The sequence below is a fragment of the Salvelinus fontinalis genome, chromosome 4 (assembly GCF_029448725.1).
Source record: "Salvelinus fontinalis isolate EN_2023a chromosome 4, ASM2944872v1, whole genome shotgun sequence".
Lineage (NCBI taxonomy): Eukaryota > Metazoa > Chordata > Actinopteri > Salmoniformes > Salmonidae > Salvelinus > Salvelinus fontinalis.
In genome coordinates, this window is record NC_074668.1 from 7,339,945 (window position 1) to 7,354,823 (window position 14,879).

A 14,879-nucleotide genomic window follows, 5' to 3' on the forward strand; every position below is an offset into this window, starting at 1 on the left:
CCTAACCCTGTCACTATAACCCAGTCACTATAACCCTGTCACTATAAACCTAACCCTGTCACTATAACCCTAACCCTGTCACTATAACCCTAACCCTGTCACTATAACCCTGTCACTATAACCCTGTCACTATAACCCTTTCACTATAAACCTAACCCTGTCATTATAACCCTAACCCTGTCACTATAACCCTAACCCTGTCATTATAAACCTAACCCTGTTACTATAACCCTGTCATTATAAACCTAACCCTGTCACTATAACCCTAACCCTGTCACTATAACCCTGTCACTATAACCCTAACCCTGTCACTATAACCCTGTCACTATAACCCTAACCCTGTCACTATAACCCTGTCACTATAAACCTAACCCTGTCACTATAACCCTAACCCTGTCACTATAACCCTGTCACTATAACCCTAACCCTGTCACTATAACCCTGTCACTATAACCCTAACCCTGTCATTATAAACCTAACCCTGTTACTATAACCCTGTCATTATAACCCTAACCCTGTCACTATAACCCTAACCCTGTCACTCCAACCCTAACCCTGTCACTATAACCCTGTCATTATAACCCTGTCACTATAACCCTAACCCTGTCATTATAAACCTAACCCTGTTACTATAACCCTGTCATTATAACCCTAACCCTGTCACTATAACCCTAACCCTGTCACTCCAACCCTAACCCTGTCACTATAACCCTGTCATTATAACCCTGTCACTATAACCCTAACCCTGTCACTCCAACTCTAACCCTGTCACTATAACCCTGTCATTATAACCCTAACCCTGTCACTATAACCCTAACCCTGTCACTATAACCCTGTCACTATAACCCTGTCACTATAACCCTGTCACTATAACCCTGACCCTGTCATTATAACCCTAACCCTGTCACTATAACCCTAACCCTGTCACTATAACCCTAACCCTGTCACTATAACCCTAACCCTGTCACTATAACCCTGTCACTATAACCCTGTCATTATAACCCTAACCCTGTCACTATATCCCTAACCCTGTCACTATAACCCTAACCCTAACCCTGTCACTATAACCCTAACCCTGTCACTATAACCCTAACCCTGTCACTATATCCCTAACCCTGTCACTATATCCCTAACCCTGTCACTATATCCCTAACCCTGTCACTATAACCCTAACCCTAACCCTGTCATTATAACCCTAACCCTGTCACTATATCCCTAACCCTGTCACTATAACCCTAACCCTAACCCTGTCACTATAACCCTAACCCTGTCACTATAACCCTAACCCTGTCACTATATCCCTAACCCTGTCACTATATCCCTAACCCTGTCACTATATCCCTAACCCTGTCCCTGTCCCTGTCACTATATCCCTAACCTTGTCCCGCCCCCTCTGGCTGGATTACCCATATTAGAGTACCTGGCTAGTAGCTATCCTACCCTGGATTACCCATACTATCCTTTCCAGGATTAGCTACGTCACTGTGTCTCTGTCTGCCTGATGGCTAACTATCTGCCGCTAGCCAGCTTACAATGGATACCGTCTGTTGGTAGCTAGCCTACACTGGGTACTATTTACCTAGTAGCAAGCCTACACTGGATACCATTTACCTGGTAGCTAGCCTACACTGGGTACCATTTACCTGGTAGCTAGCCTACACTGGGTACCATTTACCTGGTAGCTAGCCTACACTGGGTACCATTTACCTGGTAGCTAGCCTACACTGGATACCATTTACCTGGTAGCTAGCCTACACTGGGTACCATTTACCTGGTAGCTAGCCTACACTGGATACCATTTACCTGGTAGCTAGCCTACACTGGGTACCATTTACCTGGTAGCTAGCCTACACTGGATACCATTTACCTGGTAGCTAGCCTACACTGGGTACCATTTACCTGGTAGCTAACTGACACTGGATAATATCTGCTGGTAGCTAACCTACACTGGATACCATCTGACACCGTAGCTAGACTACACTGTATACAATCTGCCGGTAGCTAGCTGACACTAAATACTATCTGCTGGTAGTTAGTACACCATAGCTAGTCTACACTGGATACCTTGAAGAACAGGAGCTTCATCAGCCTGGATCCTGCTGTAGCTAGCTGCCTTGCTGGCCAGGATCCTGGAGAGAGAAGACCACCTGTAGATGGTCCTGGTGGCAGAGGAGGAGCTGTCGATGAGTGTTTAATGATTTCAGAATGAGTGGGTCCAGCACCACCAGGCTCAGCCCCAACACGCTGCAGGTGAACGAGCCCAAGCGCTATGGCTCCACATTGTCTCTGGAAGAGAAGTGTGAACAGTCTTTCTTCCTCTTCTACTATTACAGGATGGAGGACGAGGCCGTGCTGGACCGAGGGGCCTCATTCCTCAAACACGTCTGTGATGAAGAGGAGGTAGAAGGTAAGACAATCAATCCAATCATCACATGTATTTATATTGCTGTTATTCCAACCGATACATTGCATGCATACCATGCTTTACAGTAACCCAAAGAGTAATAGTAACTTTACAATAACCCAGCCTAGACCACCCAAGAACAACAATAACTACTGTATGATCAGCCAAATGGATACGGTTTGTCCCAGCCTATACTCTCATAGTTAGGGTAAGGGTTTGTCTTAGCCAATACTCTCATTGTTAGGGTAAGGGTTTGTCTTAGCCAATACTCTCATTGTTAGGGTAAGGGTTTGTCTTAGCCAATACTCTCATAGTTAGGGTAAGGGTTTGTCTTAGTCAATATTCTCATTGTTAGGGTAAGGGTTTGTCTTAGCCAATACTCTCATTGTTAGGGTAAGGGTTTGTCTTAGTCAATATTCTCATTGTTAGGGTAAGGGTTTGTCTTAGTCAATATTCTCATTGTTAGGGTAAGGGTTTGTCTTAGCCAATATTCTCATTGTTAGGGTAAGGGTTTGTCTTAGTCAATATTCTCATTGTTAGGGTAAGGGTTTGTCTTAGTCAATATTCTCATTGTTAGGGTAAGGGTTTGTCTTAGCCAATATTCTCATTGTTAGGGTAAGGGTTTGTCTTAGCCTATATTCTCATAGTTAGGGTAAGGGGTTTGTCTTAGCCAATACTCTCATAGTTAGGGTAAGGGTTTGTCTTAGCCAATACTCTCATAGTTATGGTAAGGGTTTGTCTTAGCCAATATTCTCATTGTTAGGGTAAGGGTTTGTCTTAGTCAATATTCTCATTGTTAGGGTAAGGGTTTGTCTTAGTCAATATTCTCATTGTTAGGGTAAGGGTTTGTCTTAGTCAATATTCTCATTGTTAGGGTAAGGGTTTGTCTTAGTCAATATTCTCATTGTTAGGGTAAGGGTTTGTCTTAGCCAATATTCTCATTGTTAGGGTAAGGGTTTGTCTTAGCCAATACTCTCATAGTTAGGGTAAGGGTTTGTCTTAGTCAATATTCTCATTGTTAGGGTAAGGGTTTGTCTTAGCCAATATTCTCATTGTTAGGGTAAGGGTTTGTCTTAGTCAATATTCTCATTGTTAGGGTAAGGGTTTGTCTTAGCCAATACTCTCATTGTTAGGGTAAGGGTTTGTCTTAGTCAATATTCTCATTGTTAGGGTAAGGGTTTGTCTTAGTCAATATTCTCATTGTTAGGGTAAGGGTTTGTCTCAGCCAATACTCTCATAGTTAGGGTAAGGGTTTGTCTTAGCCAATATTCTCATTGTTAGGGTAAGGGTTTGTCTCAGCCAATATTCTCATTATACCTCTGGTTCTTTCTTTCCTTTCGGTTCTCATGAGAGCCACCATAGCGCTTGTTGGTTTTTGCGACTGCATTTGAATAAACTTTCAACGTTTTTGAAATTGTCTCTATTGAATGACCTTCATGTGTTAAAGTAATTATGGACAGTTGTTTTGTCTTTGCTTATTTGAGCTGTTCTTGCTACAATATGGTCTTTAACTATCTTCTCAATACCACCCCTACCACCCCTACCTTTTGTAGGCCATCATTGTAAATAAGAATTTATTCTTATGTTCTTATGGCGAAGATACCATTAACGGGATCGATATGACAATAGCCAGTGAAACTGCAGGGCGCCAAATTCAAAACTACAGAAATCTCATAATTAAAATTCCTCAAACATACAAGTATTTCACACCATTTTAAAGATACACTTCTTGTTAATCCCACCACAGTGTCTGATTTCAAATAGGCTTTACAGCGAAAGCACCACAAACGATTATGTTAGTCCTATACACAGAAAAACATAGCCATTTTTCCAGCCAAGGAGAGGAGTCACAAAAAGCAGAAATAGAGATAAATTAATCACAAAACTTTGATGATCTTCATCAGATGACACTCATAGGACTTCATGTTACACAATACATGTATGTTTTGTTCGATAAAGTTCATATTTATATAAAAAAATCTCAGTATACATTGGCGCGTTATGTTCAGTAGTTCCAAAAACATCCGGTGATTTTGCAGAGATCCACATCAATTTACAGAAATACTCATCATAAATGTTGATGAAAATACAAGTATTATACATGGAACTTTAGATAAACTTCTCCTTAATGCAACCGCTGTGTCAGATTGGGCGCTCAGAGCCCAAAACAACCATAAAGATATCCGCCATATTGTGTAGTCAACAGAAATCAGAAATAGCATTATATATATTCACTTACCTTTGATGATCTTCATCAGAATGCACACCCAGGAATCCCAGTTCCACAATAAATGTTTGATTTGTTCGATAAAGTTCATCATTTATGTCCTTTTGTTATTGCGTTCAGTTCACAAATCAAAATTCATGACGCGCGTTCACTAGGAGCAGACGAAAAGTCAAAAAGTTCCGTTACAGTCCGTAGAAACATGTCAAACGATGTGTAGAATCAATCTTTAGGATGTTTTTAACATAAATATTCAATAATGTTCCAACCGGAGAATTCCTTTGTCTTTAGAAATGCAATGGAACAGAGCTCACTCTCACGTGAACGAGCGTCACGAGCTAATGGCACTCTGCCAGACACCTGGCTCAAGCAGCCCTTATGAGCCCCCACTTCACAGTAGAAGCATCAAACAATGTTCTAAAGACTGTTGACATCTAGTGGAAGCCTTAGGAAGTGCAATATGACCAATATCCCACTGTGTATTCGATAGGCCAAGAGTGAAAACATACAAACCTCAGATTTCCCACTTCCTGGTTGGATTTTTTCTCGGGTTTTTGCCTGTCATATGAGTTCTGTTATACTCACAGACATCATTCAAACAGTTTTAGAAACTTCAGAGTGTTTTATATCCAAATATACTGATAATATGCATATCTTAGCTGCTGGGACTGAGTAGCAGGCAGTTTACTCTGGGCACCTCTGGGCACCTTATTCATCCAAGCTACTCAATACTGCCCCCAGCCATAAGAAGTTTAACTGTCTTGCCTAGTTAAATAAATGTTAAATAAAAAAATTAATAAAAAATACCTCGTCACAACACAACTGATTGCCTCAAACGCATTATGAAGGAAAGAAATTCCACAAATTAACTTTTAACAAGACATACTGTACCTGTTACTTTAAATGCATTCCAGGTGAGTACCTCATGAAGCTCATTGAGAGAGTGCCAAGAATGTGACAATCTGTCATCAAGGGGAAGGGTGGCTACTTTGAAGAATCTCAAATGTAAAATTTATTTTGATTTGTTTAACTTTTTTGGTTACTACATTATTCCATTTGTGTTATTTCATAGTTTTGATGTCTTCACTATTATTCTACAATGTAGAAATTAGTCAAAATAAAGAAAAACTTTACTGTATATATACTTTATAAGTTCAAAAATTGATGTAGCAACTACAGATTGCCCCTTTAAGTCTATCAACAGTGTGCGAGTTTGAGCAGGTGTCCATTAGGTCTATGGATTTTTTTTTAATCAGCATGAATTAGATGGAGCAATAAAAGCCCCGTAGTCTGGGATCCGCACTGTTGCAAGAGCGCATTTTTCACTGGCTGTCCACTGGTTTCAAAAACAATGATTGATACATTTGTTGAATTCATCCATTATTGGGTTTAAATACACATTTCCATTTGTGAACAGCCATCCACAACAACCACAATCCCCTAAAGCGCAATAGCATCGCAGCAGTGTGATTCACAGTAATGTTCTATGTGTATATATATATATGTTTTAACCTTTATTTAACCAGGCAAGTCAGTTAAGAACAAATTCTTATTTTCAATGATGGCCTAGGAACAGTGGGTTAATTAACAGCCTTGTTCAGGGGCAGAACGACAGATTTGTACCTTGTCAGCTCAGGGATTTGAACTTGCAACCTCTCGGTTACTAGCCCAATGCTCTTACCACTAGGCTACCCTGCCACCCCACGATATCAATTATAAGTGATATCCATATCGCCGTAGACTACACCACTGCTGTCATCCTTACCTCCAAGCGTCCAAGTTGGATAATCTTTGGACGCCGACAGCAGTCGTACCATTGGAAGACATAGCTTGGACTGTAGCCTACAAAAGCCTATTCCTGCACTTTTCCCGCAATCCATCAAACACATTTGGTGTGTCATCATAGGGGTCTCTGATTTGTGATCAGACTCGCTCAGGTGGAACAAATGTAAACTTCTTTCTTCAATGCTGATTTGAATGTCAAAGAAGTGTCAAAGATTTTTTTCGCAAACATTCTTTCTGAAATTAAAAGTAATCCTAGAAGTAATCCTCTAGTTTTTCAAAAGTAACCCGATTACAATATTTGAGGTGAAGTGCCTTGCTCAAGTGCACAATGGCAAGCTCCTGGGAGCTTTCCAGTTGCCAGCTCACTTCCCAACATATTTTTTCCATCACACCAGAGTTTTGAACCCTCTCTAACCATTAGGCTACCTGCCGCTACCTGCCTACCTGCCTCCCAAAGTGGACAGGGGACTGAGTGGGCTTGGGTCTGAGGGGACTGAGTGGGCTGAGGTCTGAGAAGACATGGAACAGGGGACTGGGTGGGCTGGGGTCTGAGAGGACATGGGACAGGGGACTGGATGGGCTGGGGTCTGAGAGGACATGGGACAGGGGACTGACTGGGCTGGGGTCTGAGAGGACATGGGACTGGGGACTGGGTGGGCTTGGGTCTGAGGGGACAGGGGACTGAGTGGGCTGAGGTCTGAGAAGACATGGAACAGGGGACTGGGTGAGCTGGGGTCTGAGAGGACATGGGACTGGGGACTGGGTGGGCTGAGGTTTGAGAGGACATGGGACAGGGGACTGAGTGGGCTGGGGTCTGAGAGGACATGGGACTGGGGACTGGGTGGGCTGAGGTTTGAGAGGACATGGGACAGGGGACTGGGTGGGCTGAGGTTTGAGAAGACATGGAACAGGGGACCGAGTGGGCTGGGGTCTGAGAGGACATGGCACAGGGGACTGGGTGGGCTGGGGTCTGAGAGGACAGGGGACCGAGTGGGCAGGGGTCTGAGAGGACATGGCACAGGGGACTGGGTGGGCTGGGGTCTGAGAGGGCATGGCACAGGGGACTGGGTGGGCTGGGGTCTGAGAGGACATGGCACAGGGGACCGGTGGGCTGGGGTCTGAGAGGACATGGCACAGGGGACTGGGTGGGCTGGGGTCTGAGAGGACAGGGGACCGAGTGGGCTGGGGTCTGAGAGGACAGGGGACTGGGTGGGCTGGGGTCTGAGAGGACAGGGGACCGAGTGGGCTGTGGTCTGAGAGGACATGGCACAGGGGACTGGGTGGGCTGGGGTCTGAGAGGACATGGCACAGGGGACTGGGTGGGCTGGGGTCTGAGAGGACAGGGGACCGAGTGGGCTGGGGTCTGAGAGGACAGGGGACCGAGTGGGCTGGGGTCTGAGAGGACAGGGGACCGAGTGGGCTGGGGTCTGAGAGGACAGGGGACTGGGTGGTCTGGGGTCTGAGAGGACAGGGGACCGAGTGGGCTGGGGTCTGAGAGGACAGGGGACCGAGTGGGCTGGGGTCTGAGAGGACAGGGGACTGGGTGGGCTGGGGTCTGAGAGGACAGGGGACCGAGTGGGCTGGGGTCTGAGAGGACAGGGGACTGGGTGGGCTGGGGTCTGAGAGGACAGGGGACCGAGTGGGCTGGGGTCTGAGAGGACAGTGCTGTGTAAAGATGGTGCCATCCCCCTCCTGTTAAACAAACTTTCTCCAGTCTTAGTAGTATTTGTTATGATCAGTATAGATTTCCAACACAAAGATTTGAAATGCATCACATTACTGGATGAAGTAAGTTGGCTATTGGGAAAACTCCTTTAGTTCTGTGGTGCCTGAGGTCCTCACTCTGTCAGGCGTTTTCTTGTTCCTGTCCTTACCTCAGACTGAACCCTGACACAATCCCCTCACTTCCTGTGTGGGAGTCCGAGACTACAGTATAGGATCACACACACACACACACACACACACACACACACACACACACACACACACACACACACACACACACACACACACACACACACACACACACACACACACACACACACACACACACACACACACACACACACACACACACACAGACAGACAAATCCTCAGTGCTAGGGATTATTTAATTCAGCCATATGTTGTAGTATAGGGCCTCAGTGAACAGTGACACTATTATCAATAGACTGAGTGGCCTGATGAAAACGTCTGCAGAGGATCAACATTTAAAGGGGCACTCTGCCATTGCTACATACATATTTTTTTTTACTTTTAAATCCATAACATATAGCCATTGGTTCTTGAAGAAAATAACTTAGAAATTCCTCATGAGCTTTGTTAAATTGTCTTACCTCATCAGAACCCAAAATAGAAGCTTGTTTTAGTTCTTTCTCACTGGGCACAGATGTCAATTCAACGTTGATTCCACGTTGGTTCAACGTAATTTTGTTGACATGATGTGGAAACAACATTGAATCAACCAGTGTGTGCCGAGTGGGTGATTTGTAAACAATGTCATTGTAATTAAACCCTGTATAGCCTCATAACATTATTAAAACTATACTTTTGATCTCATGGAAGTCCTTGCATCCATAGCTCTGTCTATGAATTTGAGAATGGGTACCTTTCTCAATCCATCAGCTGTTTACCAAAACAGTGGCTTTGTTATTGTTTGAACTCCAGATTGCATCTTTAAATTATTTAGTTGAAAAATGAACAATCAGCCTCCCGGGTGGCGCAGTGGTCTAGGGCACTGCATCGCAGTGCTAGCTGCGCCACCAGAGTCTCTGGGTTCGCGCCCAGGCTCTGTCGCAGCCGGCCGTGACCGGGAGGTCCGTGGGGCGACGCACAATTGGCATAGCGTCGTCCGGGTTAGGGAGGGTTTGGCCGGTAGGGATATCCTTGTCTCATCGCGCTCCAGCGACTCCTGTGGCGGGCCGGGCGCAGTGCGGGCTAACCAAGGGGACCAGGTGCACGGTGTTTCCTCCGACACATTGGTGCGGCTGGCTTCTGGGTTGGAGGCGCGCTGTGTTAAGAAGCAGTGCGGCTTGGTTGGGTTGTGCTTCGGAGGACGCGTGGCTTTCGACCTTCGTCTCTCCCGAGCCCGTACGGGAGTTGTAGCGATGAGACAAGATAGTAATTACTAGCGATTGGATACCATGAAAATTGGGGAGAAAAGGGGATAAAAAAAAAATATTTGAAAAATAAACAATCACACACCTTTCGAACTAGCCTATTGATCTGAACTAGCCTATTGATCTGAACTAGCCTGTTGATCTGAACTAGCCTATTGATCTGAACTAGCCTATTGATCTGAACTAGCCTGTTGATCTGAACTAGCCTATTGATCTGAACTAGCCTGTTGATCTGAACTAGCCTGTTGATCTGAACTAGCCTGTTGATCTGAACTAGCCTGTTGATCCGAACTAGCCTGTTGATCCGAGCTAGCCTGTTGATCCGAGCTAGCCTGTTGATCCGAACTAGCCTGTTGATCCGAACTAGCCTGTTGATCCGAACTAGTCTGTTGATCCGAACTAGCCTATTGATCTGAACTAGCCTGTTGATCTGAACTAGCCTATTGATCTGAACTAGCCTGTTGATCTGAACTAGCCTATTGATCTGAACTAGCCTGTTGATCTGAACTAGCCTATTGATCTGAACTAGCCTGTTGATCTGAACTAGCCTATTGATCTGATCTAGCCTGTTGATCTGAACTAGCCTATTGATCTGAACTAGCCTGTTGATCTGAACTAGCCTGTTGATCCGAACTAGCCTGTTGATCCGAGCTAGCCTGTTGATCCGAACTAGCCTGTTGATCCGAACTAGCCTGTTGATCCGAACTAGTCTGTTGATCTGAACTAGCCTGTTGATCAAACACTTTGTCCTTATTGTAACTATTGGTACGAACATTTCGCTCATTTTGTACATAATGTTGCTGCTACCGTCTCTTATGACTGAAAAGAGCTTCTGGACATCACAACAGCGATTACTCACCTCGAACTGGATGAAGAATTTACTACAGACACCCGAACAGGTCCTTATCCCCGTCATTCGCAGGAAAAGATATCGCGGAAAGAGATCATGGTGCCTTGTGAGGATCCGCCGATGAGTGGCTAATCTGACCTTGCCATCCGTACTACTGGCCAACGCACAATCACTGGAAAATAAATTGGACGAGCTAAATGCACGTATATCCTACCTACGGGACATTAAAACTGTAATATCTTATGTTTCAAGGTAAGGGGTGACGGTCTATGCATATTTGTAAACAACAGCTGGTGCACGATATCTAAGGAAGTCTCGAGGTTTTGCTTGCCTGAGGTAGAGGATCTCATGATAAGCTGTCTACCTAGAGAGTTTTCATCTGTATTTCTCGTAGCTGTCTACATACCACTCACAGACCAATGCTGGCACTAAGACAGCACTCAATGAACTGTATACCGCCAAAAGCAAACAGGAAAAGGCTCATCCAGAGGTGGCACTCCTAGTGGCCGGGGACTTTAATGCAGGGAAACTAAAATCAGTTTTACCTAATTTCTATCAGCATATTAAATGTACAACCAGAGGTTAAAAAAAACTCTAGACCACCTTTACTCCACACACAGATTACAAGCAAAAATTCAAGCAGGAAGCAACAGTGACAGGAAGCAAAAAAGTGGTCAGATGAAGCAGATGCTAAGCTACAGGACTGTTTTGCTAGCACAGACTGGAATATGTTCTGGGATTCTTCAGATGGCTTTGAGGAGTACACCACATCAGTCACTGGCTGCATAAATAAGTGCTTCGATGACATCATCCCCACAGTGACTGTATGTACATACCCCAACCAGAAGCCATGGATTACAGGCAACATCCGCACTGAGCTAAAGGGTAGAGCTTCCGCTTTCAAGGAGCGGGACTCAAACCTGGAACCTAAAACCAGGTCTCAAGCATGGATTACACTTGAGGCCCATGCGATTTCCACAGAGTTGGGTATGGCTGCCTTTTCCTGTTACGCTCCTTGCCTATGGAATAGCCTGCAGACTAAACTTAAACTTGAGACTCTTGTCCCCCTCTATTTACTGGAGCATTTTTACTGGACTTCCTGACGGGCCGCACCCAGGTGGTGAAGGTAGGCAACAACACATCAGCCAAGCTGATCCTCAACACGGGGGCCGCTCAGGGGTACATGCTCAGTCCCCTTCTGTACTCCCTGTTCACTGATGACTGCACGTCCAGGCATGCCTCCAACACCATCATTCAGTTTGCCGATGACATAACAGTGGTAGGCCTGATCACCAACAACGATGAGACAGCATACAGGGAGAGAGGTCAGAGACCTGGCAATGTGGTGCCAGGTCAACAACCTCTCCCTCAACGTGATCAAGACTACGGAGATGAATGTGGACTACAGGAAAAGGAGGACCGAGCACACACCCATTCTCATCGACGGGGCTGTGGTGGAGCAGGTTGAGAGCTTCAAGTTCCATGGTGTCCACATCACCAACAAATGAACATGGTCCAAGCACACCAAGACAGTCGTGAAGATAGCACGACAAAACCTTTTCCTCCTCAGGAGACTGAAAAGATTTGGCACGGGTCCTCAGATCCTCAAAAGGTTCTACAGCGGCACCATCGAGAGCATCCTGCCGGGTTGCATCACTGCCTGGTATGGCAAACTGCTCGGCCTCCGACCGCAAGGCGCTACAGAGGGTAATGCGTACGGCCCAGTACATCACTGGAGCCAAGCTGCCTGCCATCCAGGACCTCTATACCAGGCGGTGTCAGAGGAATTGTCAAAGACTCCAGCCACCGTAGTCATAGACTCTTCTCTCTGCTATCGCACGGTGCTGTTAGACGGCAAGCGGTACCGGAGCAACAAGTCTAGGTCCAAGAGGCTTTTAAACAGCTTCTACCCCCAAGCCATAAGACTCCTGAACATCTAATCAAATGGCTACCCAGACTACCTGCATTGCCCCCCCTCCTTTTACGCTGCTGCTACTCTCTGTTATTATCTATGCATAAGTCACTTTATTAACTCTACCCACATGTATATATTACCTCAATTACCTCGACTAACCGGTGCCCCCGCACATGGACTCTGTACCGGTACCCCCTGTATATAGCCTCGCTATTGTTATTTTACTGCTGCTCACTAATTATTTGTAATTATTATTTTTTTATTTTATTAGGTATTTTTCTTAAAACTACATTGTTAGTTTAGGGCTTGTGAGTAAGCATTTCATTGTAAGGTTTACACCTGTTGTATTCGGCGCATGTGACAAATACAATTTGATTTGATGAACAGAGGTATTAGCATGATGTTGCTATTAGCATTCTGTTGCTATTGGCATGCTAGTTGTATTCACATTCAGTTGCTATTAGAATGCTGTTGCTATTAAAATGCTGTTCCTATTGGCGTTCTAGTGGTATTAGCATGCTGTTGCTATTGCTATGCTAGTGGTATTAGCATGCTGTTGCTATTAGCATGTTGATGGTATCAGCTGTTGGTATTAGCATGCTGTTGCTTGTTATTAGCATGCTGCTGGTATTAGCATGCTGTTGGTATTAGCATACTGTTGATATTATCATGCTGGTGGTGAGTTCTCAGCCCTCCACATTGGCCCCTGCTGTCCGAGCAGCTCTCTTACTCGTGTAAATGTTGATGTGTTACTGGGGTAACTGGTGATGTGCCGCTATGGTTATTTAGTGAGTAAAACACAGGGAGCTCACTTCATTTAGGGCCTGGTGGGGAAAACCCAAAAGAAACTAAAGGAAAACCCAAAAGAACAGGAAGCACACAACAAAGCTGCTCTGGCAGTGTGCAAATCTCCCTTTCTAGTTCCCCCTCTCTCTTTATTTCTTTCAATTCTCATCTGTCACTCTCACTCTCTCTCTCTCCCTATATATCACTCTCATTCTCTCTTTCTAGCTCTTTCTTTGCTCTCTTTCTCTCTTCAATCCCTTTCTCTCTTCTCTCCCTCTTCTCTCTCTTTCTGTTCCCCTTGGTCTCTTCTCTTGCTCGCTCCTTTCCTCTCTTCTCCTCTCCTCACCTCTCCTCATCTCACCACCCCCTGAAGTTGCTACATGTTGTTGTCTGGATCAGACTGGTCTTGGTTGTGGTCCATGTCAGCAGTTCATTGCAGATACGCATGCTTTAATTTAACCCAAAGTCTACAGTCTGTAGTGTGGGACAGTGTCTTGATACAGTCTGTAGTCTGGGACAGTGTCTTGATACAGTCTGTAGTGTGGGACAGTGTCTTGATACAGTCTGTAGTGTGGGACAGTGTCTTGATACAGTCTGTAGTGTGGGACAGTGTCTTGATACAGTCTGTAGTGTGGGACAGTGTCTTGATACAGTCTGTAGTGTGGGACAGTGTCTTGATACAGTCTGTAGTGTGGGACAGTGTCTTGATACAGTCTGTAGTGTGGGACAATGTCTTGATACAGTCTGTAGTGTGGGACAGTGTCTTGATACAGTCTGTAGTGTGGGACAGGGTCTTGATACAGTCTGTAGTGTGGGACAGTGTCTTGATACAGTCTGTAGTGTGGGACAGTGTCTTGATACAGTCTGTAGTGTGGGACAGTCTTGATACAGTCTATAGTGTGGGACAGTGTCTTGATACAGTCTGTAGTGTGGGACAGTCTTGATACAGTCTGTAGTGTGGGACAGTGTCTTGATACAGTCTGTAGTGTGGGACAGTGTCTTGATACAGTCTGTAGTGTGGGACAGTGTCTTGATACAGTCTGTAGTGTGGGACAGTGTCTTGATACAGTCTGTAGTGTGGGACAGTGTCTTGATACAGTCTGTAGTGTGGGACAGTGTCTTGATACAGTCTGTAGTGTGGGACAGTGTCTTGATACAGTCTGTAGTGTGGGACAGTGTCTTGATACAGTCTGTAGTGTGGGACAATGTCTTGATACAGTCTGTAGTGTGGGACAGTGTCTTGATACAGTCTGTAGTGTGGGACAGGGTCTTGATACAGTCTGTAGTGTGGGACAGTGTCTTGATACAGTCTGTAGTGTGGGACAGTGTCTTGATACAGTCTGTAGTGTGGGACAGTCTTGATACAGTCTATAGTGTGGGACAGTGTCTTGATACAGTCTGTAGTGTGGGACAGTCTTGATACAGTCTGTAGTGTGGGACAGTGTCTTGATACAGTCTGTAGTGTGGGACAGTGTCTTGATACAGTCTGTAGTGTGGGACAGTGTCTTGATACAGTCTGTAGTGTGGGACAGTGTCTTGATACAGTCTGTAGTGTGGGACAGTGTCTTGATACAGTCTGTAGTGTGGGACAGGGTCTTGATACAGTCTGTAGTGTGGGACAGTGTCTTGATACAGTCTGTAGTGTGGGACAGTGTCTTGATACAGTCTGTAGTGTGGGACAGTCTTGATACAGTCTATAGTGTGGGACAGTGTCTTGATACAGTCTGTAGTGTGGGACAGTCTTGATACAGTCTATAGTGTGGGTGTTACTATGTCAGGTGTTATTTGGGTCATTG

The 14,879-nt window shown here is 45.2% G+C and overlaps 1 protein-coding gene across 2 annotated transcripts in view; it reads left to right on the forward strand.

Moving 5' to 3' along the window:
- Positions 1 to 14,879, forward strand: part of slc4a4a (solute carrier family 4 member 4a) — a 229,552-nt gene that overhangs the window by 40,614 nt on the left and 174,059 nt on the right. Inside the window, exon 3 of one of the 2 annotated variants that reach the window (XM_055918665.1) lies at positions 2,334 to 2,407. In XM_055918665.1, coding sequence (XP_055774640.1) covers positions 2,334 to 2,407 — 74 coding nt within the window. Of the gene's footprint in view, positions 1 to 2,319; positions 2,408 to 14,879 lie in introns of those variants that run through there. The other variant, XM_055918664.1, reaches the window with a different exon arrangement.